The 26933-nt window shown below is 37.8% G+C and overlaps 1 protein-coding gene and 1 long non-coding RNA gene across 6 annotated transcripts in view; one reads left to right on the top strand and one right to left on the bottom strand.

Annotated features, from left to right (window-relative positions):
* Positions 1 to 1175: 1175 nt before the first annotated feature.
* On the bottom strand, positions 1176 to 5162 carry LOC135411872 (uncharacterized). Its single transcript, XR_010429363.1, has 2 exons — positions 3899 to 5162; positions 1176 to 2880 (listed from the first exon to the last, which is right to left on the bottom strand). It is a non-coding gene; the product is annotated as an uncharacterized LOC135411872 (long non-coding RNA).
* A 13-nt stretch (positions 5163 to 5175) lies between these two features.
* The window catches only part of RNGTT (RNA guanylyltransferase and 5'-phosphatase), a 191927-nt gene continuing 170169 nt past the window's right edge, over positions 5176 to 26933 (top strand). For 2 of the 5 annotated variants that reach the window (XM_064649997.1, XM_064649998.1), the window contains exons 1-6: positions 5176 to 5414; positions 12470 to 12579; positions 17480 to 17583; positions 17717 to 17805; positions 20611 to 20686; positions 23794 to 24043. In XM_064649997.1, the coding sequence (XP_064506067.1) occupies positions 5351 to 5414; positions 12470 to 12579; positions 17480 to 17583; positions 17717 to 17805; positions 20611 to 20686; positions 23794 to 24043 (693 nt within the window). In that variant the 5' untranslated portion in view covers positions 5176 to 5350. The remainder of the gene's footprint in view (positions 5415 to 12469; positions 12580 to 17479; positions 17584 to 17716; positions 17806 to 20610; positions 20687 to 23793; positions 24044 to 26933) is intronic. The other 3 variants (XM_064649996.1, XM_064649995.1, XM_064649994.1) reach the window with 2 other exon arrangements.

Genomic DNA, 26933 nt, shown 5'->3' on the forward strand with positions numbered 1-26933 from the left:
ACACCAACCCTCCGGACAGACACCTCCTTCCCTCTGTGCAGAGACACGTCTTTCTGATTCCTTCCCAGATAGATCTGCTAAGGAAATCTTCTGCTAAGTAAATCATCCACCATGTCTGCATCTAAGACTGTTAATGTCCTCTATAGTAGTATGAGATTTACACGTCATCACTGCAGCACACACGTGTTTGGTGGTGTAGTCTGGTAGCTTATGGTGATTATCTTGAGCATGAGACCCAATCCAGGGACCTGGATTTAAAGCAGCTCCATTCCAAGCTCACTGTATGCTCCCTGACTACAGAGAGATTTACTCCACATGTTGAACTAACACTGTAATACCTTAGAGGCTTGAGCTGAACAAGTCATATTCCCAAAATGAAGCTCTGAATGAAAATTTAAGATTTAAATAGACATGAAAGCAGGCTGCATATATTGCATCCATTAGTCTGTTAGTTTTACTACTCTTAGAAAAAGGAGGGTGTAGTCTATATTCAACCAAATGTCTGGGTTTTCTTCTGTTGGAAATTTTATTAAGAACTGTGCCATAGCCTTGCACTAGGGAATGACTCCAGGAATTGATTTTGCTATTTTATGCTGTTTCCTATTTACTTTGGACAAGAAGAGTAACTGTGCTTTAACTTACATCATTCCAAGTCTGTGAGGTCGTGGTGCCCCCTAATGTCCTGAAGCCTAAAGACTGGTAATTTTGTTTCTGACTTCCTCTAAAAGCTCTCTACAGGAAAGACACTTCAAATGACATTTTATCAAATATATTGCAGCAATCAAAACTTTTTTTTCAACATCTGTTTTTTGTATTGTATACACATAAGAAACAAAATCACTTTCTTTTTAAATCTTATTTTCATTTTAAAACCCAGAAAAATAATTTGTCTCAGAAATTAGGTTCTTAATTGTTTGTTGACACCAAACAAATAGGAATGAGTTAAATAATATTGAGCTCCTAGCATTTTCTTTTGGTTATTAAAAGAGTCCGTGCATACTCAGTGTTTCTAAATGTGGAAGCCTACAAGTGTTAGACAACATAACCAAAGGCAACCAAAATATTAACTTTCACTTAAATCTAAAAGTATATTTTCATTTTACTATTTTTCACTTTTTTTTTTAAAAATACCATTAGAACGTAAGTACTATTGGAATAGAATACAACTACAGTAACAAAGTTAAAATATTTATTCAGATTTAGACAGTATTCACCTGTCCCCACAAAAACTTCATGCATGCTGAAATCAGTCAGAAATGAACATTGTACTAGTCATTCATTTTGTTCCAAGTCAGTTTACCCTGAACATTGAATCCAATAAGCAAGGAATAAATTAACTGAATCAGTATATAAAAAAAATATTTTGCTATGTTCCATATACAATAACGTACAAGTTTGTGGCATCAAGTTTCTTTCTATGTGAACTCCTATTGGAGGAAGTGGGAAAATAATGTGAATCCTGTTTTTATACAGTTAGTATACATCTTTCACAGTTACTTTAAATTAAATAAATCCTTTTGCAGTCTCAGTTCAGCAAATAATGTTTCTGGGTTTTTTTTAAAGTATATTTACTAGATAGAGTCAGAAATGTCTGTTTCATAAAACATCCTGATGGGTGTTTTTATTTTCTTACTACATTCATTATTACTTTATGAACACATGGAAAAAAATGTTACACAGAAACAGAATAAGTTAATTGACCTGTATCAGTATAGAAAAGGGCAACACCATATGTTCTTCCTTCAGGCAAAATACCTAATTTATCCATTTTCTGTAGAACAAATAACTTTAAAAGTGTAAGTTTATTCATCAGCAACAATTTGGGTAAAAGTAACAAAACCAAATGTATTAAGTTTGTAATTAGGAAAAAGATTTAAAGTGTGCATGTGGGGTTTCCTGTGTGGTATTTTTGTAATGGTTTTAAGTTAAGGAAAAACATAAACTCAGCTGTCAACTACCTAAAACAATATGGCTGAGCTGAAACCAAAGCACAGAGGATGACCTGCATCCTGGGAAAATGACTTCTTGACTGTAGTGTCTGCTCTGACATGAGAAGGATTTAAATTGGTGAGCAGAAACAGAATAAGGGTACAAGCACCTAACTACCTCCAAGATAAAAGAGAATTGATATACAGTAAAGAGGAAATGTTTTATCATAGGCTATTAAAACCCTTGCAGTTGTTTTCTCAAAGCAATCCTTGAAATGACTACTATGGCTGCCCTCAAGCTCCTTGTTCAGACACTGCCATGTTGGCTTTGGAAAGTCACAGGAAGACCTTAGGGACTTGGGATTCCTCTGCTGGTACACCAGGAGAGTCAGATTAAGAGTTAATAATGTCACAAAGGCAACCAGGACATGGTCCTTCACAAAGACTGTTTGATGTCACATGCAGATGTCACCTTTTGCCTGTGTAATTAATTTCAAAGTGTCTAACATGGCAAAGTCCAATGAAAACTATATATATACACAATGTACAACATCAGCTGTAAATAATTATTTGCCTTGTGCATTGCTAAATAAAAACAGCTGTACATACTCTCCCAGTTTAATACATCTTTACACAGTATTTCTGATCTGCAGCTCTAGAGCTTGTTTTAAAATCTCATCAGAATCTTAAATCTAGATGACAAGAACAGATTAGTGCTCATTCATGATATCTTTTTGTTCTAATCTCCCCCTCTGCAAATGGTTTCGTTCCTAATTTTGCTATACTGCTGACGTGACTGTATGTTGCTCCCAATTTACGGAAATTAGAAACTGAGTATCTTGCAGTTTCTCTTCACTTCCTGCTTTTTCTGAACACCCCTCGCACTCCAGTTTCACTTTCTTTTCTGGCTGGTCTTCAGCACCACCTGGTGTCTGACTGATGCCTGTTTGTTCTGTAAAGGAAAAATCGTCACTTTATTTCAAATATCATAAAGTTACATTTTAACAGCAGTGCATTTAACAGTTAGGGAAAATAATATGATTAGTCTTTTGCTGTAGCAAGACTTTCAATTTTAGCAAGATAAGAAGATTGATAATGACAAAAGCTTTAGAGACAAAATCCAGAAACTTCTAACGTAGTAATGAGAACCTAATGATTCAGTTATGCAAACTACTTAACTGACTATCTCAGTTACTATGAAAGGATATTCTAGGGAAAAATTATGTCTAATAAAATCTAGAATGATAAAATGCATGACAAAACACACTAACTGTATAATGAAGCTTGTCATAAATTCTAGACAAATGAAATTATTTCAATTGTTTTGATGCCTTTACAGAACCTAAGGGCTTCCTATTGTATCTGTACATATAACAGTGGTTAGTTCTGCAAGCTATGGCACCTACTGACTTGCAAAGGCAGCACACCTGTTCAGACAGAACAGTATTGAAATGTAAGTAACTGGAAAATAAATTACAAAAATAATCTATTGCTGTTGTTTTCTAATGCTTCACTGAAACCACCTGTAGTGGTTTTGGCTGAGATAGTTAATTTTCTTTGTAGTAGTAGCTCACAGGATGCTGAATTTTACATTTGTGACCAAAGCAGTGTTGGTAACATTGGGATGTTCTAGCTAATGCTGAATAGGGCTTGCACAGTGTCAAGACCTTTTCTGCTTCTCACGCTGCCCTGACAGTGAACAGGCTTGAGGTGCACAAGGATTTGGCAGGGGACACAGCTGGGATAGCTGACTGCAGCCGACTAAAGAGATATCCCAGACCATGTGATGTTAGCTCAGCAATAAAAACTGGGGGGAGGAGGAGGAGGAAGGAGGGGACATTTGGAGTTACGGTGTATTTCTTCCCAAGTCACCATTGTGAATGATGAAGCCCAGCTTTCCTGGAAATGGCTAAACACCTGACTGCCAGTGGGAAGTATTGAATGTATTCCTTATTTTTCCTCATCCTTACCTCAATCCATGAGCTTTCTCACTTTTACCTTTATGATTCTCTCCCTTATCCCACTTCAAGGGGGAGTGAGCAAGTGGCTGTGAGGGACTTAGCTGCTACAGGAGTGAAACCACACCACACCTTAAATATTCCTTTCACATGGACAAACACTGCCAGGCCACAATTCTTCAGACAAGTCCATGTAAGTAGACCTCTTAAAGCCCATGGAGAATTTTTGCTGGCATTCCGTTGGAAACACAGTTTTGCTTAAGCAAATCTATCTACACACTGTTTTCCTGGCTGTGCTTTTTCACAAAAGAAACAGAGGGCCCAGCACAGAGGCATCTCTGCTACACTAGCAAGCCTGTAACATCCAGAGGAGAGTTAAGTTGCACTGTTAGCTGGAGCAGGGATCCACCTATTTCTACCTCCACTTCTGGCTATAAGGGAATATCTACTGAAAACTAAAAGCAGAGGAATCATGTCTGTCCAAGCCTCCAGTTGTTTTCAGGTCAGGACATTTCCGAGCCTGACACAGTCAACTACTCTTTCTCCTTCAAGCACCTGCTCAGTCTCCCCTGCAGCCCGTGCAAGGGTGAGCACAACACAACAGCCTTTGCCAATTCCTGTGCCAGTTCCAGCTACTTCCAACCAAGTTCCTGATACTTTCCTGTAGTGACCCCACGGTATGCACTCAGAATCACAGAATCAATTGGGTTGGAAAAGACCTCTGAGATCATCGAGTCCAACCTATGACCGAACACCATAGTGTCAACTAGACCCTGGCACTGAGTGCCACGTCCAGTCTTTCCTTAAACACTCCAGGGATGGTGACTCCACCACCTTCCTGGGCAGCCCAATCCAGAATCTAATCACCCCTTCTGTGAAGAAATTCTTCCTGACGTCCAACCTAAACCTCCCCTGGCGTAGCTTAAGACAGTGTCGTCTGGTCCTCTCGCTGGTTGCCTGGGAGAAGAGACCGACGCCCACCTGGCTACAACCTCCTTTCAGGCAGTTGTAGAGAGTGATAAGATCGCTCCTGAACCTTCTCTTCCCAGGCTAAAGAACGCCAACTTCCTCAGCCGCTCCTCAATAGGACGTACGCTCCAAACTCTTCCCCAGCTTCGCGTCCCTGCTCTGGGAAAAGAGGAGGAGCCCGTAGCAGTTTGTGACCACCTCTCTTCCCGGACCACCCCTCTCCGCAGGCTGAGGAGCCCCAATTTAGGCTTCTTTCTTCCCGCCCGGGCACCACCTCTGATCCCAGAGACCCGGAAGCGGAAGTGGCTCCCGGCGCTCCGTGTGCGGTGGCGGCCGAGGCGGAGCCGGGTCTGAATGGAGGCGCCGCGGGCGAGGGGCCACCGGCGCCGCTGAGCGCCCCGGGCCGCCCCGCGCTCCCGCCCTGCCCTCCCTCCTTCCCTCCCTCCCTCCCCGCCCTCCTTCCCTCCTCCCCCCCGGGGCCGCCCGGGCCCCGCCATGTCCTACAACAAGATCCCGCCGCGCTGGCTCCACTGCCCCAGGAGGGGACAGCCCGTGGCAGGTGAGCGCCCGGCCCAGCCTGGCCCTGCCCGGCCCCGGGGCGGCAGCGGGGGCGGCCCCCTCCCCTCCGCGGCGCTGCCCAGTCCCGCTTCTCCCCAGCGCCGGGGACCGCCGCGGCCTCTCGCCCTCTGACCCGGCCGGGGCTCTTTGTCCCGGGGCCACGGCAGTGCTGTGCCCCCCCCGAGCTCCGGGCCGGTGTCTGTCCCGGAGCCGGCTCCGTAGAGCCGTTGTTCTCCTTAAAGCCCAGCGCGCAGCAGCGCTTTGCCTTCAGCGCCGGACTCGCCTTCCCTTCGGCTGGTGCCGCGTCTGACACCGACCCGGCCCGGTTCCCCTGCAGGGGCGCAGCTCCTCCCCTGCTCGCCGCAGCCTTAGGGCTGGGTTCTCAGTTTGCACTGCTTCAGTTTCAGGCTAAAACTTTTCTCATCTGTCACATCTGTTGAGACAGGCAGCAGCCGGGCATGTGGAAGGTGCCGTACTGGAGCTACTAAGTTGGTCAAGGGTCCAGAGAATCTCTTTTATGAGGAAAGGCTGAGGGAGTTGGGCTTGCTTGGCCTCGGCCTCGAGAAGAGGACCTCGTTAATATGTATAAGTACCTAAAGGGGGGGGCTGATTCAAGAGGATGGGTCCATGCTCTTCTCAATGGTGCTAAGCAATAGAACAAGAGGCAACAGGCAGAAACTGATGCACAGGAAGCTCCACCTTAACATGAGGAAGATTTTCTTAAATGTCTGTGTGACCTCACACTGGAACAGATTGCCCAGAGAGGTTGTGGAGTCTCCCTCACTGGAGATATTCAAGGACCATCTGGATGCAATGTGCTCTAGGATAACCCTGCTTGAGCAGAGAGGCTGGACCAGATGACCCACTGTGATCCCTTCCATTCTGACTGATTCTGTGATACCAGTCCTCTGTGCAGTCTCTTCCACATTTGGTTCTTTTTTTTTCCTGGAGGCTTGGATGTCTATCAGTGTCGATCTGTTATTTAGCCAACTGACAGTCACTAACCTGTTCCTGAGCTGCTTAGCTGGAGGATGAGTTTCAGTGTTGTACTCCAGTGTTTCACATGTATTTCAGGGTTTGTCAGTGATTGCTGTCATCTTGGATGTTCTTGCCCAAAAGTTGTTGTCAGTCTTGGTTGTTTTAAGTATCTAGTCTTGCTTGCACCCAGTGGCAGCGAATTGAGTGTAGTAATTGAGTGGCAGTGAATTGAGCAGTGAATTGTGTGTCATGTAGACACATTTTTGATTGTGAGTTAACCAACATACTGACTTCAGATAAATGTTTTCCCTGCTGCCTGGTATAGAGTAAACAAATGTCGTTCTTCTCAGTTTTCTGAAATTCTTCTTTCCTTTGTAATGCAAGCAGTTCCAACTCCACGTTTTTTTTCTCCACTATTTTCTGGTTTTCATTCCTTTCATCTCCCTATCTGTGATAATTTAAAGGTGTGTTTTCAAAGCAACACTTGCTACTCAATGGCTATTTTAGATGGCATTGTGCTATCATTTACTTAATACTTAAAACTCCAGGTTTTTTATCCCACAGATGACTCTTTAAAACTTAGTGAGACATCTCAGTAGGCTTAATCTTCAGTCATCATCAATATGTGTTATTTGGTATTTATCAGAATTTAATTTCAGTTGTTGATTTTGTGGGTTTTCCTTGAGTTCCTTATAGTTCTCTAAACTTGGCTTAGTTAAATAACAGCGCTGTGGTTTTGCTCATCTCTGGTATCTCTTTTTCCTGCTCACTGGCACATGCATTGCTTTGTATCTAATGAGAGATTTGATAGCCTGACTTGTTAGCCTTTGACCATGACAAATATATACTATTGACTCTTTATTCTTTGTTTTTCTTCTGAACAAGTTCTTGATCCCCTTTAGTTATGGCTTTTGTTTGTCTGTCTTTTGAGCCATGGCTTCTCAGAAATAGCAGCCTAGAGTAAGCAAGAATGCAGGTCATCAGCGTGTCATCTGCTGTGCCATCACTGCTTGTGTGTTTGTTTATTCAGGAACTGCAAGGTAATTCTTTTCCATTCCGTGTGATCATGCACAGGAACTTAATGCACAGTAAAAAAAAAAGAAAGTGCTTAGTTCGTTACTTTGGCTGCTTTATCAGAATGTATTCTTATACTCATTCACCTGACTTTTAGTTTTTTAGTGTTTTCAACTTACCAGAAGTAATAGTGCACCATCAGTCTTCTCTCTTTTTTTGCTATTTTACATTCAAAGAAGTCTAGCAGTTTTATGAGAGATAATTTTTAGAATTTATTGATGTTGGTACTGTCTCCCAGATGTGTTACATTCTAGTTTTAATTAGCATTTAAATCAAATTTCTAAGCATCCGTGCATGACTTTATTCCCATCTGATAGTGTAATAGCAATAGCATTGTTAAGCAAGGTATGTCTGGCTTCTGTGGACCAATATTCATCAAGTGTTTGGTCAGGACACTCTTGTCCTATGGTTGTGGCATCTAGAATTTCTAGGTGACCTCAAATACAAGTACTAAGGAGCCCCAGACATCTTCTGTTGGTGAGATTGGGTTCATGCAGGTTAAGAGGACCCTTCATTCTTGACAAGGTGAATTGATCTATGTCTCCCCTTATTTTCCAGTTCACTTCCTTAAATATTGGTAGTTTTTTGCCACTTTCTGGTTTTATGGTGCAGCGGTTGTTCAGAATGGCACATTTTTGTATTTATCGCATTGTAGTAGCTTGATGAAAAGTCACGTGCTTGATGAAAAGAGTTTTCTCTGAATGCTTCAATCTGAAGTGATCAGGTTACTTCAGCTTTACTGCCTTGCCATCACCATCTCTGCAGATACCTGCTTTTCATAACCACGAAAGTGCTTGGAAGATACTGAAGAAAAGACACGAGAAGTGTCTCAGCAGTTTTGTAGCCTCCTTCATTGTATTGTGTTAGTTAATCCTGTTCTAGACATACATGCACCATGTGGAACTGTGAGATATTATTAAAAACATCCCTATTGCATATGGTTATTGAGAAAGCATCTTAAATAAGAGTAAAGCTTCTGGTTCAGGAAGTTGCTGAACTATAGCTTGTAGTTGGAGAGAATAGTCTGATGGTGGACTGTCATTGTTTTGCTCTCTTTCCTAGTCGTCTTTATTGACCTGTGTTGGTAATGAGATGCTAGGTGAAATGGATGCTTTGACCCAGCACAGTTCTCTTGAACTGGAAAACTGTTAATTTTTAGAGGAGGTGTTAGGTTTTGTTTTTTTTTTTTAATTGTGGATTTTAAATTGCGGAAATTAAATAATTTGATTCCAGTTTCCCTTCTTAACTTTGGCCACTTTACACAGTGTATCCTTCATAATCAGTGCTCAATCTAAACACACCATAGTCATACCTAGTTATGTATGTCACGTATTCAGTTGATAGCTTCATGTCACAGAAAATTAGACTAAATTAAGAGTATTTTTTCACTGATATGCTCTAGAATTTAAATCTGAAGAAAAGAAGTGTGCTAAAATTAGAGCATGTGCATGTAGAAAATGTGACATCATGTGTTGTTCACTTTGATTTCTCTTGGATTTATCCATTTGATGTCTGTGTTCTGACATACTGGGCTCTTATTTTTAGAATTTTTACCTATTTTTTGAGCTTAAAGAAATCTCATCTGTTAGGTAACTGATTTGAAAAATGGTTTTTAACAGCCACTTTCCAAAACTATTTAACAAATTTGAACTTAATTCTGGAAGTAGGTACTGACCAGTTGTCAAGGTTCCAGTAACACTTTGAAGTTAATTTGAAAATTCTACTGAGGAGTTACAATTATTGTCATAATGTAGTTTAGTTACACAAAGTACTTGGGATGCTTTCTTATCCATGTAAGATATCACTTTGTCACTGTCAGATCACCTAGTTCGACATATGATTTTTTAATCTTCAAATCTTTATGTATGGAGGCTTGAGTTGCAATCTGTTGTTACTACATCACTTCTTTAGCACGGGATGTAGGGCAAAACTGTAGAAGAGACAGTATCTACTGCCTCATTTATACTCCTCCGTATTACTCAAAAAGGTTAGAAATCATTCTTAGAATTAAAGCTTAGATTTTCTGTAGCTTTTAGTGACACTTAATGAGAGGCTTGTATGCACGGAGGGAAGGAGGGTTTTCAAGGCTGTGTACAAAGACCAAATAGCAAATTTGTCAGGCAGGGAAATTTGGGTTTCTGTTATAAGAGGAACACAGTATGAGATCGTATTCAAGATCTTTAATACATGTGCATCAGTCACAATTTGGAAAAAAACAAGAATGTAAACTAGGAAGAACTTCATGCTTACTGCATGGGAATAATGTGAAATTATATTGCAGAGAAATGTAATTTATTAAGAAAACCTCAACCAACCAAACAGAAACCCCCCAACAGCCCCAAAGAAAAAGAAAACAACCAAAACTCCAAAGCTATTGTTTTCATAATCAATTACGAAATTTCCCTAAATTGGAACCAAATTACATGAATTCATGGTTCTCTTCTAATCTTGGCAGGCAGCTTTTTTGCTGCCATGTTAACTCTGTTTTTCAATAATACTGCCAAAGTGGAATTTGTAGAAGCAGAGCACCTAAATACTTCCAAAGACCTGTGTTTGAGCTTTGGAAATGGTAGTAAATGGGCTCTATATGAAATACTCATCACTTCCACAACTGTCTGAAGGTATTCAAATGCTGCAGGGGATATTGACTAAACTACTTTGTCTTTCCCTGGCAATAAACAGGAATGTGTTTTGGTTGCTCAGAGGGAAATCGTAGTGCAAATCAGATGCTAAATCAAGGTCTGCTACTGAGAAGAGAATGAACTTGTTCATTCTCTGTTCTAGAAGATGGAGAACAGGAGAGTCTTCAGTGTGACTATACAGTCTCTAATCAGATGCTACAGGAAACAATTGTAACTTCCAGGCACTTTTCCAAATCCGTTCTCTTTTCCCAGTATCTTGTAAAGGATGATGGTTTTCCTATGAACCCATTGACTTTTGTCAGTTCAGCTCTTTTTCTTAATTGAGTGCCTTGGCTAAAAAAGTTTGGTTGCATTCTCCATGTTCTGTAATGGATGAGTGGGTGTAGTAGTATGGGTGTGACAAGTGAAGTTATAAAACTTTCAAGCATGATGTTGTTTTGTAAAACTTATGGTGATGATAAATTTTTGCTTTAAGATCATCTAAAATTAGGATTTGCATAATCACTCTGTATAGAGAAAGATTACAGGTTAAAGTGGAAGGGTTAATAGAGAGACAATCTGAATGATAGTGTTGAAAGTGACAAGGAACACAGAGAAGCAAGAAAATGGGATAGTTGAGGGAATGGGGAAAGGGAGAGGAGGTAGAGAACCCAACAGCCTTTACCAGGGTGGAGGATGTGTAACTGTTGGAATGAAAAGGCAAAGGGCAATAAAGTGAAGTTTTTTCTAACAGTCAAACAAGTTGAAGTGACTATAATTTATTACCATTTAATGTGTATTTTGACCGTATGACTGAATAACTTTCCTTTTAGCTGTCAAGTTCGGAATGGTCTCGGACAAGTGTAACAGTGATGGTGTTTCTCACGTTGCTCACTAACATCAAACCTGGCCTAACAAGTTGCATAAAGCCTCCTAGTTTTCATATTATCTGTCTGTCTTTTGTGGTTTATAATATCTCTTTCATGGAAGGTAAATGCTTATTTGAGACTATATAGGGCATTGGATAGAATTTAAGGCTACACCAAACTTGAACTTTGTTGTACAGAGAAACTTTATGTAGAAGAAATGGTATGCGTTTTCTATTTTTGCAAAACTAGTGAGCTTCTCTCTCAGACCTTGATTTCTAGCTGAAAACAATGGACATTTTAGTGTCTTTTCATTCTATGTAATTTTGTTATGCTGAAAACAAGAGGCTTTTGTTTCTTTTGTTATGAGGAAATCACAGACTGAGAGTGTTGGGGTTGTTCAGACAGGAAAAGAAGGATCCAGGGAGAGCTTATAGCAGCCTTCCAGTACCTGAGGGGAGCCTGCAAGAAGGCTGGAGAGAGACTTTTTACAAGGGCATCTAGTGATGGGACAAGGGATAATGGTCTTAAACTGAAAGAGGGGAGGTTTAGATTAGTTATTAGGAAGGAATTCTTTACTGTGAGGGTGGTGAGGCACTGGTTGCCTGGAGAAGTTGTGGATGTCCCATCCCTGGAGGTGTTCAAGGCCAGACTGGATGGGGCTTTGAGGAACCTGGTCTACTGGAAGGTGTCCCTGCCCATGGCAGGGGATTTGGAACTAGGTGATCTTTAAAGACCTGTTCAACCCAAACCATTCTATGTTTCTATGGAAGATTGCTGGGGTTCAGAAAGAAAGAGCTAGAGATCTCTAATGAGATTATTTCAGATATTCTGTGGTAGATGTGATGGATGAAAAACAAAATCAATATTAAAAATTTTAGGTTTTCTAGGGAGTGATGGATGTAGTCTGGTAAGTACTACTTGAGGTCAAGTTTTAGTTGCAGCTTGTAGCTTCCCTGATGTCTGAGGCACATGTAGGTGTTATATTTGAGACAGAACATTGGACATGGCTGCAGGACTCTTCCAACAAGCCTAAGGAACATGTTAGAAAGATGTCAAAAGATCTGTAGTGCATAGAAGTTCTTGAGGAGTTTGCAGTAGTCTTTACTGTGTTTTATGTTTCCAGGTAATCAAAGCTGATGTTTACATGGTTGGGTGACAAACTGTCATTTAAAATGCTACTTACATGTTTTTAACTGTACTGAGTTTAAATTTTCTGTATTCTGCTGTGCATTGTAGCTCCACAGCTTAAATCACACTAAAAGTTAGCTCAAAAGGTTAAATTACGCAGTTTTAGATTAACTGACCTGTAATTTCTTTAAGCTTCTAAACTTACTTGTGAATTCTGAGAATTCATAACTAAAAAATATTCCAGTTCAACTGTTGCTAATACTTTTCCCATGATTATTTTTTATTGAGGGTGAACCTCTAAATCTGCTCAGCACGGTGCTTTGAAATTGCTAAGTTGTAAGTGTATGTACATGAGTATGCATAAAATACTGTTCTTTCTTTCATAGGGAAGTTTTTACCTTTGAAGACAATGTTAGGACCAAGATATGATGAACAGGTTGCTGAAGAAAATCGTTTTCACCCGAGTATGTTATCCAACTACTTGAAGAGTCTGAAGGTAAAGTTAAATTTTCTAGTAATTGAAACATTACTTTCATTATTAATGTTTATTCAAGTGTTGCTTTTCAGATTTAAGAGAAAAGTGATGACTTCCTTTGGGACATCTGTACAGAAATTTTTTTTTGTTTACATTTTCAGTTTTTTTCTGCCATTCACAGATTTACAAAAAGACTTTTTTGTACAAACTGTGCACACTCCTCATTCACTGTATTAGTAGCAAGAATCTCACTCTTCTCTGTTATAACTGTTGCATCTTGGAGAGATGTTATTGTCAAAATTCAGATAGTCTGAGTTTGTAGTTCTATAGATGACTCTTGTATGTGGATATGTTAAATTGTGATTTTGCCTATAAGAGTAAAAGCATTTAAAAGTGAAAGGAGAACTTCATAGAACTCTCCTGTAGTTTCAATGCAAAATTTTCTTCTTCTGATGTCTAGAATGCTTTATGGTATCCAACCCATCGGGCTCAACTATAGAAGAAAACAATTTATGAATTTTATCCAGTAACTTCTTGGGAAAAAAAAATTGCATAAATAGGAAAAAAATTTAGGAGCATGGATTGGGACCCAGGAAGGTGGGTGGATGCCTTCATCATTGGGTTGTGCTTCTGGCTTATTTCTTCATTCTCTGTTTTGCCCATTTCTGTCTGAGTACTTCAGCTTGCTTGTTGTTCTGCACTGTAGCATGACTGTGACAGTAAAGGTGGGGAACAGGATCTTTCCAGCCTTTCATGTAGATCTCTCTAATGTTGTGCACAGTCCAGTGCATCTGGAGGTGTGGGAAGTGGGATTTTGAGCCTACCAGGTAAAGAAAGGCCTACCATCTAATTCTTTTAATCAGTTTATTAAACTTTTATATAGAAGTTTAGCACCATTTCTTTTGACTATGTGTTTTATAAAACAAATCATGCAAGTGACCTTTTTTCCTGTTTTTTTTCATTATTTTTTGCTGTTGGTCTAAGTTAAATTAATTCTGAATTCGCTTAACGCTATCAGACCTTGAACATCAGAAGAATCAGGTGACTAAAAGATGGGAATCCTCATTTTATGAATCTTATTTAGGCTTAGGTATGAAGTAGATGGTGAACTACTCAGTGTAGCAGAGTAGAAGTACCTGTGCAGTAATGTGATAATAAAGTACTATCAATGAAACATATGTGCCTGTTCTCAGGTGCTTGAACTGGTAGGATTTTTCTTGTTTGAGTTCTTGGATCTGTGCGTTTTAATTTTGAGTTCCTCTTTTGTGCATTATGTTGGTTTTGACTCTGGCTGGCTTTAATAGGCATGCCTAGAAATTTTCTCAAACTGATCTTATTCATGGTTTAAAGTAATTTAAAATTCTGCATATATTTTGAAGTTATAGAGAACTTCAGAGACCTACTCAGAACTTCTAAATGTTGGCTTTGTCAGTAATTTGCCGCCAGAAAAAGAAATCATGGTGAGCCTTCATAGCCTTTCCACTTGTCACATCTGTCAGTTCTGTTGCAATGCTACAAATTCATCATGTCTTGAGTGACATCAGATTATTAGAATCTGATAATAAAATTTGTAGCATGAGGATCCCCACTTATATTTTGGTAATTTTGATTAACAAGCAGAACATACAATTTCTCTCAAACTCTGTTCTCATCAAATCTCTGGTACTGAACCCTGGTACTGTTAATGAATGTTTGCTATTTGAAAACATATGATTTTTTATTTGCCAAGATATGTAGTGGGTTACTGAAGTGCTGTATTTGTAGAACAGCAATTTACCAACAAGTCAGCAATGAAATAAATATGAAATTGAGGCAACTTCAAAAAGTGGATTTTTCCAAGGCAAAAATAGCTCACTGTACTTGGTTCTCATCATTTTACTGCAGTGGTTTTTACTGCTAATACTTTGCAGAATGAATTACTTCTGAAAACTGGTTATTACTTGAGTCCATATAATTTATCTCCCAAATAAAAGACTTCAGACTGAATTTTGGTGAGATATTGCTGTTACCACAGATTTTTGAAGGTACAAGTTCAGCTCATCTGTCTGGACAAAACTTTCTCTAACAAGCTTCCTGTGTGATTCCTTTTCTCATGGAGCTGGTTGCTGAAAATCTGAATGTTAGAAACTGATTTGATTAGACATGGCAGCCCCATTTTTCTTCTGATTGCCAGTATTGACGTAGTATCTTAATGGTCTCATAAAAAATTGCAGGAGCAATTGGTGACTGTATGAATGATTTTTATTTTTTAATTTCTTTCTTGAGTAGATATGTTAGTACAATTTATGCTTTATAAAGGTAGTTTTGTTTCTGTCACGAAGAGCTAGGACGTTAGTTAGCTCAAAAGAATGGTTGGGCAATTAGTATGCTCAAGTTATAGAATTCCTGTTAGGAAAACTACTTATCATATTTCAGCCACATTTTTATTTTTGCAGATAAATTTGGTCAGTGATCTAAACTATTGTCCTCAAGTAAGAAATGCAAGGAAAAAAATCCTGAAACTGGAAGCATTCAGTGTATTGTAGTATGCGCTTTCCTTCCTGGGGAGGATGTTTTCAGTTTCCAGTGTCTAAGGAGAAACTTCTGCCGTCATACAGGGGAACCTAGCTAAGCCCATTTAGTTGCAGAGCAGCAGAAGAGCACATCCATAAGGCATCGATAGCTGGAATGTGAGAAAATGAGGAGGAAGGCTTTTGTTTTGTTTCCTGTGGTACCAGTGGTTTTTTTGCATTAATTTTTTGAAAATCGTAGCTATATACTTTGGTATGTTACGTAATCCACCTGCTTTTTAGAAATTTCTTTATAATTTTCTTGTGCCTTGCACTGTCTAAATTGTAGTGTGTTATGTGCAACCAGTCCCATGGACTGAGAGAGAAAGTGTTTATGCTTTCTGTAAAGCAAGGAAACTGCTTTCAGGCCTTATGTGCTCTATATGCCATACATGCCTTTATAGCTTTGGATAAATTACACTGGATGCCTCTTTGGTTTAGTGCTCCATGAAATGTGTGAGGAACAGTGCCACTTTGCAAGATCTTCAGTTGTCTGTGATTGAAATGATTCATAATAATGGCAAAAGAAGAGCAGTCCAGAAGTCCTACAGGCCTGAATTAAGTAGTCTTGGAGATATTTGCAAAATGCTGTAGAGAATTTAGAGAGAGGAATGTAATAATTGAATTAATTGGTTTTGTATACTTCCTCCAAAATTAATCCTGTCTAGGATGCTGTCAGTCTGTATATTTAGCAGCTTGGTTGAAACTATATATTTGAAGTTTCAGGTGATGCAGCATTGTTTTCAGGTGGGCCCACGTCTGAGGTAGCTTGCATTTCTGCAAAACACAGTAATAAGAGTAAATAAAGTATTCTGAATACAATATACGAAGTTAAAGTAAACAAGGAGAAATTCAGAACTGATTTGGATATTACTTTACAAATGCTTAATGCTGTTAACATAACATCATGATGCTTTTTAATATTTGATAAATAAAAGTAATATGAAAGTACCTAAGTATTACCAAAGTATATCATCAGAATATGTATCTCTGTAGATAATTGGAAGTTTTCCTGTAGGGATCTACTGAACAACATATTTATGTGTAACAGCTGTTTCTGAACTGTATTCTAGTTATAATTGGAATTTTCCTTTTCTGAACTGTGTGAAAGCAGTGTTTTACTTTGTAATTCTTCCAGCTGCACTGCTGAATTACTGCCAGTCTGTTAACCTTAAGGTAAATAAAAATTGATCAAAATCCTGGTTTTGAGTATGTGCTGGAGTTTTAAATACATTGAAGATGCAGTATCCTTCTATGGTCTTTCATATGTAATGTGCTTCAGTTTTAATGTAGTTTTAAGTGCACTATTGATCTATCTATAAAAAAGACAAAGCTGTGAAAAATCCTACTTGAAAGCAGGACGTTGAGCATTTTGACCAAAAGAAATTGCTTGCACTTATAAGACAGAAAATCAGGAATATTTTCAGTGCACAGGTGTGTTAGTGAGCTGTTTTTGCACAGTAATACTGGGAGGTTATTGTTGGTGAAATTTTTATTTGGACCAAGGATCAGTAGGATATGCTTTCCCCGTATTTTCTGTGTGTTTTGTGGCACCCAGTGGAATTTCTGCTTTCCATGATTCTTTTTAAAAACATAGTAACTTCCTGTAGTGGTTTGGATCTTGTTTTCCCCCAGAGGCTCCTTACAAACTATAAAACCCAAACACTAAAAAAGTAAGTTAATGCACAAGGGGACAGGTTAGGGTAGCGAGAGAGCCTGGATCTAGGTACATTGTAATATCTGAGTGGTTGACACTGATGCCTTAATTACTGCCAACATCTTTGAAGATCTGAAGTTGTTTTGCATTTTATCTTTAAATAAGATGTTTCTGAGAATTTAGGGATTTTTTGTTTTAAACTTGAAAATGCGTTCATTGTTTTGCATTGTTTTTCACTCTAATAAATGGGTAAATTAAAATGGGTTATTTTTTCTGAGAGTGTACTTATATATAATATGTGTCAGTAGTTAGTTTTTCTTATGGTACTTTCACTGTGCCAGTGCTTAATATTGTTCTAGTTAAAGCATAAGAGCACCTGATTCCACCTTGTTTGTCTTTTTAGCATGTTAAAATAATTCTTTACTAGATATTTCTGCTATTAGCAGATCTTTCTTATTTAGAAACATTGAAAACTGAAGTCTTTGAATTAATGGCTAGTGCTAATTTAGACACCAGCTCTCACAGAGAAACACAGATGTCTGTGATGGTGGTAAAATACAGATTTTACGAACAAATACAATATTTAAGAATTTTTAAACTTAAAAATGTAGCCTGCAGTTGCTTTTAATTTGAATGTTATCAGGTGTTTAGTGTTTATGCATTGATATTTAAATCACATATATAAGTTTGTTTTTAATTTTTTGCTTTTTTTAAGGTTAAAATGGGTTTACTGGTAGACTTGACCAACACCACTAGATTCTACGATAGGAATGATATAGAGAAAGAGGGAATTAAATATATAAAGCTCCAGTGTAAAGGGTAAGTTGTATGCACTTTTTGTACCTTTCTTTGGCTTTTAATTTAAAAGATCACGCTGAAGAAATTAATTTTTTTTTCTCTTCTTCCCTTTCCCCCAGTTGTCTCCTGATCCATGTATTCTTGTGTTTTTCAGGCATGGTGAGTGCCCGACACCTGAGAATACAGAAACATTTATCCGTGTATGTGAACACTTCAGTGATAAGAATCCCTCAGAGCTTATAGGTATGTCTTAATATATCCATCTTATATCCATTGTTAGTTTTAACTCTTAGTTTATTTCATATTTACTCATAATTGCCGTCTCTTATTCTTAAAAGTCTAAGCAAAGGAAATTCCTCCCTACAACGTCTATGCATACTAGATCTGATTTCTTCTCCTGCAGAAACTAGTATGTTTCTGATTTTTGAAGGATACTTTTTTTTACCCAGAGAAAAATAAGTTCTCAGTTTAATTTGTGTTGCTTCTAGTTTTAGGTAAAACCATTTTACTCTGATTTCTGTTAAGCATATTGATGTTCAGCTCTATTAGCTAACTGTCAGAGACAAGAAATGACTTTGCAGATGAGTTTCCATCAGTTGTTGTCGTCAATCCTCTTGGATGATAATTTTGCAGCCTTCCTGAGTCTGAGTGTCTGTGTGACTTAGGAGTACATGGGACAGTTGTTTGTCTAGGTGCCATTGCTAAGAACTTGATAAATTAAGCTGGTTTGTTCATGCAGTTTAGGATTTGTACAGAATCACAGTACGATAGCTGAAGCTGTTGGAAGGGACCCGTGGAGATCAGCTAGTCAGCTTCCCTTCCTTAGAGCAGGAGAGATTTCAGGTTCTGGTGCAAGTTGTGAAATATTGTTGGTGACTGATCCCGCTCACTCTCATTTAGCAGATTCTCATTTATCACTCTCCTTTCGTAATTCTTCCATTTGATCCCCAGTAATACTTCAGAACTTAAAATGTTGGTTATGGTCAGAAGTTATATGGAGCATGGGTAGCATGGTGATATCTTATAAATAGCAGACACATTTAACAGGTATTTCAACTTATAAAATGCCATTTTCAATGTTGACTTAATAACTTTTTGATCTCAATGAATTTTGAAATGTTTTTCCATCAGTTAGATGTTTCACCTTGATGGGAAAAAAAGCAAGAGTCAAGGAAAAAATAATATGTTGACTAAGCTTTTGAATAACTTGGTTTAGGCTTTCATAGTAAAAGAGAAATGTTAGGACTTCCTGTTTCCCTTCTATGAATTACTGAAATTTCTGTTTTGGGACACGTGTTTCCTCTGATAGATCAGCAAAGGGACTGGTGTGGAGGATGTTTTTATCAGAAGTGAAAGCAGTCTACAACAGTGCTAGTACTGCACCCTGTGTAATCTTTCCCTTCCAAGCCATTGGTGTCATTGCTGAGATGCTTATCTTTGTCATGCGTATAAAATTATTGAGTTAACCTTCTTGGTAGCAGTAACAGCTGCAGGACTTATTGATAGCAATTCTGTGCAATTTCATTCCTAGTGTCAAGATTAGATAGGAAAAGAGAGTGAAATGCGAATGATAAGTAATCAAAATTTTCTATTCAGCGATAACAATATAGGATGGAAATTATTTTTTCAGCTTGAAGGACTGGAGTGTGCCTGCCAACTTTAAGGAAGAAAAATGCAAAAATTTTGCTTCAGCAGAAAACAAAGGAGAAATAATTGCTAAAAAAAATTCTGTAAGGAAGCTAAAATTACAAGTTACACAGTTTTTAATATTTTTAAATGGAAGAATTCAAGAAATTCATAGTAATTTTTGCCTTGCTCTATTAAGAAGGGAAACTTGGTGGGGCAGGCACAAAACCTGATCCTGCTACAGCTTATACATACTGCTGTTTACCTGTTTAAAGTTTCTAATTTTTATCACTCTACTCTTTGTAGGTTTTTTTTTTTTGATCTCCAGTTGAAAAAAAATAGATTTAGGTTGGCTATTAGGAAAAATTTCTTCACCAAAAGGTGAAGTTTTCAAGCACTGGAACAGGCTGCCCAGGGAAGTAGTTGGGTCCCCATCCCTGGAGGTATTAAAAAACTGTGTAGATGTGGCATTTAGGGACATGGTTTAGTGGTGGAATTGGCGGTGCTGGGTCAATGGTTGAATTCAATGAACTTAAGGGTCTTTTCCAACCTAAATGATTCTGATTCTAGGGTAACAACTGAAAAATATGTTAAAAATAATTGAGCTTGCTGTTGGCGTAAACTGTAATGATATTTATAATTTAAAATTCGGTAGGAAAAAGAGACAACATTTTACCTGAATCCTTCAAAGCATTTTTAATAGCACAAATTTTCAGGCTGGTGTCTTTATCACTAGGTGGTGCTGTTGCCTTGAGGAAAAAAAAAAATTCCGGTGCATTTGACAGGGCATCCCTCCAGGGGATGAATTCAGTACAATAGAGGCTGAAGACTTAATTCTTTTTTTTCTTACATTGAAAAGATAAGTAATTCAAGGTGATTATGCTGTTGTATAGTTTTCTTTTTGTGGTTTTTTTTTTTTTTCAAAATTAGTGAGTCTGGTGTTAGCACGGTAATAGCAAATCTGAGATAGAATTGTGGTCTATTGGCTCTGCTTTCAAGTTTGAGGTAGGGTAATCAGGATACGATTTTTCTGCCTGATAGTGTGAAATGAATGTCATGCTTGTTGAATCCACTAAAAGCACAATTATTGAATTTGATTGTATTGCCTTTTGATAAACATTTGAGCAGATTTGTGAATCTTATCTATATTAGCCATATTTCAGTTGCATTAAGTTAGTGCTCTTGATTGGGATAAACTGAAGTATCCCATACTCTTGCTGTTGCTAATTTGCAGAAAGAATGTAATAATTTGCCTTTTTATGCTTATGTGCCTTATGTGGTCTGTGCTGCCATAATGGGAAGGGAGATAACCCTTTAATGTTACAGATGAAGGTGGAAGGATCCGCAACCACACTTGTGCTACTAAATCATGTTTGTTAAAACTGCTTGCAAGTGATTATGCCCTTTTCTTGTCTTGTCTAGGTGTCCATTGTACACATGGTTTCAATAGAACTGGATTCCTGATCTGTGCCTTTTTGGTTGAGAAGTTGGACTGGAGGTAAATTTGAATGTTAATTCCTAGGGATTTGTGGAGAGTGACCAAAGGCATCTTCAGTATGTTTCACTCATTGTCCTGACAGCTATCCTAATGTATTCACTATATATTATTTCAAAATTGCATCATAATCTTGAGCAAACAGCCCATATTAACACTTTTCATATCCCTTGGTACTTAGCCTGTTGCAGTCAAGCAAGGTCTGGTAGGTCAAAAGTCAGCTGTACCTGCTGTGTGTGGGCTTTTAGTAATGCACTTATTGTATTGTGTCTCTTCTGTGTGACATGTCCCACAGTTGGAGTAGGAATGTAGAGTTCAGAGATACCTGTAAGGTTATTTCCCTTTTTCATCTTTTTCGTGTAGGTTTGCATGTAGGGTTTTTTTTTTAATTATTTTTTGGAATCTGAAGAGATCAGCTAGAGCAACGTACTTGCTTCTGAAAGATCAGGGGCAGACAAAGTCCTTGTTTCCAGCTTGTTTTTTGACCAAAGTCTACAGCATGCTTTTATGCAGACTCACCTGTTTTTTCTGTCTTTTAAAAATGTTGATGCCTTCGTATAGAATAGTTATGTTTTTCAAACAACAGTAGCGTAAAAAAGCAGAACAATGCCTGTACCATGCTGGTGGACATAACTTCTGCGTGTTTGATAGGATTCATGAAACATTATTTCCTTGTTGACAGCTTCCTGTGAAAGTCATGTTTCTTAACAAGCCCCTTAAGCATTCTGATGATATTTCTTGTGTGTGGTCCTTTAAGGGAAGAAAATTCTGCACCTGTTGCAGCTTCTTCTTGTGACTGGACATTCAGTTATTTGGTTCTTGGCATGCACATGCAAACTGTTTGCAAAGAACTGGATCATTTCTGTCTGTTAGTAAACTTGGAATGAAGACATTGGAGTAATGGAGAGAGAACACTGTTAGTAGTGGCTAGCTGAATATTTGTAGGATCCCAGCTGAGTTTGGGGAGTAGACACAAACACAGATATCTTTATAGTATGGTTCTAGCTTTTATTATGAACTAGCAAATTTGGATGCTTTTAATCTAACAATTTAAAAGCAGCATGCAATAATTAAAATCGGTCCTTCGTTCTGAAGAGGAAATGCACTTGAATCTGTTTGAATCTCCTGCTTTTATGCAATCTCTATTTTCAAACCTCTGTGGGAAAAGCCTTAAAACTCAACTTTTTTTTTTTGCTTCAGGTAGTTAATTGTATCAAGTTTGTTCATCTCTATCAGATTTTTTTGACATAACATCCAGATATCTGGATGGGAAAAATGTCTACAGGAAAAGAAAGAATTTTGGCAAGGTGGTAATTAATGCTGAGCATTGTATCAAGATAAATCTAATTTACTGTATCATTCTTTAATATAAGGCACTGTTATTTGTTGATGAGGAATGAATACAGATGGATTCCTCATCAAAAAATAACAGTGCCTTATTTTAAGATACGATGTAGGAGTCTTGCTGATGTATTGTAAATACTGAGGTGTATTTTATAGTTAGTTTTAAGAAAGGTCACCCAGCCTGAAAGCTCTGCAGCTAGTGATCAGAAACCTTACTTGATTCGATTTTCAACAACTCATTTTACCCAAAGACTGCTGTGTTTCTAGAACTTGGAAAATTGTTTTCTTTCAGCTAGGTTTCTGTACTTGAAATCCGTTCCACCTCTTTTGGCTTTCATTGCCGTCTTTTCCAGAAGATTATAGAGTTCCTCTCATGTCATCATGGACAAATCTGAGCATCTTTCAGACTCCATCCCTTTTGGTTTGTTTTGTGCTCTCAGTCCTATTCATTACAGAAGATGTGAAATAATCTAAGATAATAAAGTAAAAAATGTCTTGTGAGTAAGAGATTAGGAGTCTTAGAAAACAGAACAAGGAAGAAAGCTCCTTGTAAACTGACCCTCTGATAGTCTTACTCTGGAAAATGTTTTATTTTCTCCTCTTATCAAAGACCAGAGTGAATCAATTACTGGTTCTAAGGCAGTGTTTCTGTCTATTCTGGGAATTTTGTCTCATAAAATTTTAGGCTCCTTCCCATACTTTACAGGTCAGACAAAAAATTGCATTTTAAATTTAATTTCTCTTTTCCATTTCAGTCATATGTTTTCCTTGTTCCAGTGGCAGGTTATTTTCTTACCTGAAAAAAAAAAATCTTTTCACAGCATGTAGTATGTGTTTTGTTCCAGTTTTAAGATATGTGCTTGTCAAGAGGCCTGACCAGGGACATCTACCTTTTGTGATTTTTCCTCTCTTTTATTTAGCAAGATTTCTAAATGTTGATCTATGAAGCATTACTGCTCTGCACAGCCATAATAAATCGAAGAGAATTACGTCTAATGTGTTCTGTTAAACATTTACATAGGATCTATGGAAATAGCAACAATAAACCCCTTGTGCTGTGCTTGCTGTTGTATATTTTGAGAGTTTTCCTGTTGGCTGGTAAAGGTGCTTGACTGTTAGTTTTGGTTTCTAATTTTTTTGTGATCCAGTCTTCAGTTTATTAGAGCACTTAAAATTGTGTTAACTGCATAGTAAAAGGGTTCTGAATGACAGTGTTTTTGTGAGAAACTTCTGGAAAGAGAAGTAGTTTTAAAAGATTAGGATGATTTTTCCCAGTATGGTGGCAAAACCTCTAATGAGAGGAAAGAATTCTTAGGGGGGAAAGCGTAGCCATATTTGAATTTGAACATTTGTGTTTTTCTTCATTACATTTGTTGATATTTTTCTTTGGTCTTTTTTTGTCTTCATTCAGTCCTGAAGTACATACCTGTGTGTCACCCATTCCTTCTCTGTAGCAATAATGAAAGTTTTACTTAGATGACCAGCAGACCACTGTGAGTTACAATGAGGAGTTGAAGCAGTGTGAGCTGCAGTTACTTCTGAGAACAAACATATGCAGTGCCTACAGAGTTATGCAGAATCTTGTGCAAAAGCAACTGTTACCAGACTGATCTAAGCAAGATGTTTCAAATATAATGGATGTTTTTGCAATTACCACTTTGGAACTTGTTTTCTCAGTCCCAATAAATCTTATGTTTGGTAAGGCATGACATGACTGAAACATGTAAATTAAGCATCCAGAGTGATTTTCAATTTTTATTTGACAGTATCGAGGCTGCAGTGGCTACTTTTGCTCAGGCTAGACCACCAGGTATTTATAAAGGTGACTATTTGAAGGAATTATTTCGTCGTTACGGCGATGAAGATGATGCACCATCACCACCAGAGCTACCAGAATGGTGCTTTGATGAAGATGAAGAGGAGGACGATGATAATGGTAAAACTGGAGGCCAAGAGTCAGAACCTGGATCATCAAGCTCTTCCTTTGGGAAGAGGAGAAAAGAACGCCTAAAACTGGTAATTTTGATTTGGAATTTAGTATTTTAATTGCTAAACATAATTTCATAACCTCATACTCATCAGTTACTAATACTCATTTGCTTGTGCAAATGGGGACTGGAAGTATTGTTTTCTAACTGGGAAAAACTGGTAGAGCCATTGGAAGCTTTCTTATGTTTCCTATACGAACCTTGAACTTTAACGTTCAACACTTCAACTGTTCCAGTTGTACAAGTTTCTAAAATAACAATTTTTTTTAAAGTTTGAATTGAGATATTAAAAGCTCTTTTTAATTATTCAGTTTGTCTTTAGAGATTAAGTGTTACTGGGGTTGTATGGAAACAGCTCTTAATTATTTTTTGTAGCCATGTGGACGAAATTCAGAATTTTTTTAATTCAGTGCTCATTTTGGTAAGTATTCTTACTATTGGAAGTTTTATAGGATTGAGAATTAGATTAGCAAAAAGCAATATGACCTTAAAAATCTAAAGGCTTGAGCTTTGAAATCATATTTTGTTCAAAACTGTTTTAACTGTATAAGAAATATGGCTGATCGCTTTTTTGACTTTTGACATACATTTGCATAATTCTGATGAAATAAATTACTCTAGTTACTGTAGTATGGAACTAATACTCAAGTACAAAGAATATATTTTGTATCATCTGAAGATTAATGGTTCAGTTCTCTTTAAATTCCTGACTCTCTTTTTTATTTGCAAATAGATTGTTTCTGAATGCAGAAATATTCTTTTTTTTTTTTTCATAATACTGAATTATTTTACTTGTGCTGAGATGTATTTGTTTGCAAACACTTGGAAATTCTCATATTGAAATATGCTGCAAAAATGCATTTTGTTGTTACTGCAGCTGATCAATGTGGTTTACAGATGGAATGTGGAAAATATTAGCCTGAAAGGAATACAAAATCCAGTCTAAAGAAGCAAGATGGACTTTGAAAACTTTCAAATTGTCCCTCAGCTGGAATAAAAAATTTCCCACACTGTAAAAAGCCATAGTAAAAGTATGTTCAGGGGTATGGCCATTGCCTCCATTAGCCTTGCAGTAAAGCATTGATATCTAAAAATTTTTTTGGGGCTGGAACCTCAAAGCTGGTTTTTTGATGTGCCTTTTGATGCATTAGAAACTTGAGTGTTATGATGAATTCCAATGACAGCCACTTTTCATCGAGTATGAAACTCAACCAGTCTGTTTAACAGGAGTGATACTGGCTTCCCAGGCTCTTTTTTATCTGCCACCATAGTTTTTTTGAAAGCTGGAAGCTAAATTATACGAATAAGCATATTAATAATTAAAAGTTAATTGTGATTTAGAGAATTTATGAAAGAAAGAATCATCTAGTTAATATGCATATTCGTATAATTGAGTTTTGCAGCTCTGAAGGAACATTCTTTGACATGAAGAGGAGGAGCGGGCAGAATTCTTTACCATGATTCTTGGCTGGCAGATTGGACTGCTTCTTAACTCAGTAGAGATGGATACAATCTATTTGTGATTCCCTGTAAATATGTGATCTACAGGGGGAGAGATTATCAGGTAAATACCTCTTGCTCAGGTATTCTTATTTTACTGTCTAAAGGGCTAAATTTTCAGCATTGTGTTGATTTCCTGCAGCAAATGTTTTCAGCTTTCTGATTTGTTTCTTTCTCTAAAAACTTAGGGGTGGACAGAGTCAAACTAGAGGTAGCTGTAGTAATAGCAATGTTCTGAATCTTTTTCATTTTGACTCCAATCTTTGTGGAGACAGAAGAAAAGTTTAGCAGTAGAGGAGGAGACACGTCCCAGGCGTCTCGCTAGGATGATGAATAGTTAGAAGCGACTGCTAGCTAGCCTATGAAGTTAGCATGCTGTCCACTTCAGAAACTTTGATGTGAGAAACTTTACTGCAACATCTTTCAGTAAAACTTCTATTTTGATGTCAAAAAATCTTGACATTGTTTCCTGCATTACAGAAAGTGCGGGAACCATTAGAACATAAAGCCATTACAGTCTGCTTTGTCATTGCCTGAACATAGTTGACAGGTGCCAAGAAAGCTGTTTGCTGCAGTCTGAGGTGCTGCACAGGAAATCCTAACACTTTTGACTTTGTCAGTGCATGCTGTAATGCTCGTAGCATCGGGGCAACTTTGTTAATTGATACTTAGAATCTCACTTCGGGAAAAAACACTTGATTTTGCAAATAGGACAAAGAGCTATAATTCTGAGCCAGAACCTTTGAACTTTTCATGTGTCAAATGCAACTTTTAGTGTTTATTAAGGAATGCCATCTCTTCTAGTCTCATGTAAATGGCATATTACAGCATGTAGTATGTAGTGCTTCTAAAATGGATGGAGGCATCTTAAACAGTCTGGAAGAGATGGTGGCTGTTAATGATTTTCCTGATGATTTTGAGTGCCTGTGTCTTGTGGTCATCTGTGAGACAAAGGGAAATGATTAAACTGATTTGACACAGCAAGGATAATATTTATTATTTAACTAGCAAGTTACCTTGATTCTAAATATTAATACCTTGGGTTTTTTTCTGCCTAACCTGCTCTTTTTTGCAAAGTATAACTCCTGAACTTATTTTTCTGCCCATGGACATCTTGATGGATATGGGAAAAAGATTATATTTTGGTTTTGCGACACCATTTTATGTACTTGAATATGAGTATCCTTTCATTCTCCACATTAAATGCTAATTTGTTCACTTTTTCCCTGTAGTCCATACCTTTTGTACTTCCAACCTTTGTTGTCATTCTTTGTATTCTGTCTTGTTGAAACATGTTTTTCTGAGACTGTGTTGCCTATAATTGAACACAAGCCTGTAGTTGAGGCCATCCTAGTAGGGCTTAATAGGGAGAAGATAATTTCATATGTCTTAAGGCTAAATACTTCTGTTTATATATC

The sequence above is a fragment of the Pseudopipra pipra genome, chromosome 3, assembly GCF_036250125.1.
Source record: "Pseudopipra pipra isolate bDixPip1 chromosome 3, bDixPip1.hap1, whole genome shotgun sequence".
NCBI lineage: Eukaryota > Metazoa > Chordata > Aves > Passeriformes > Pipridae > Pseudopipra > Pseudopipra pipra.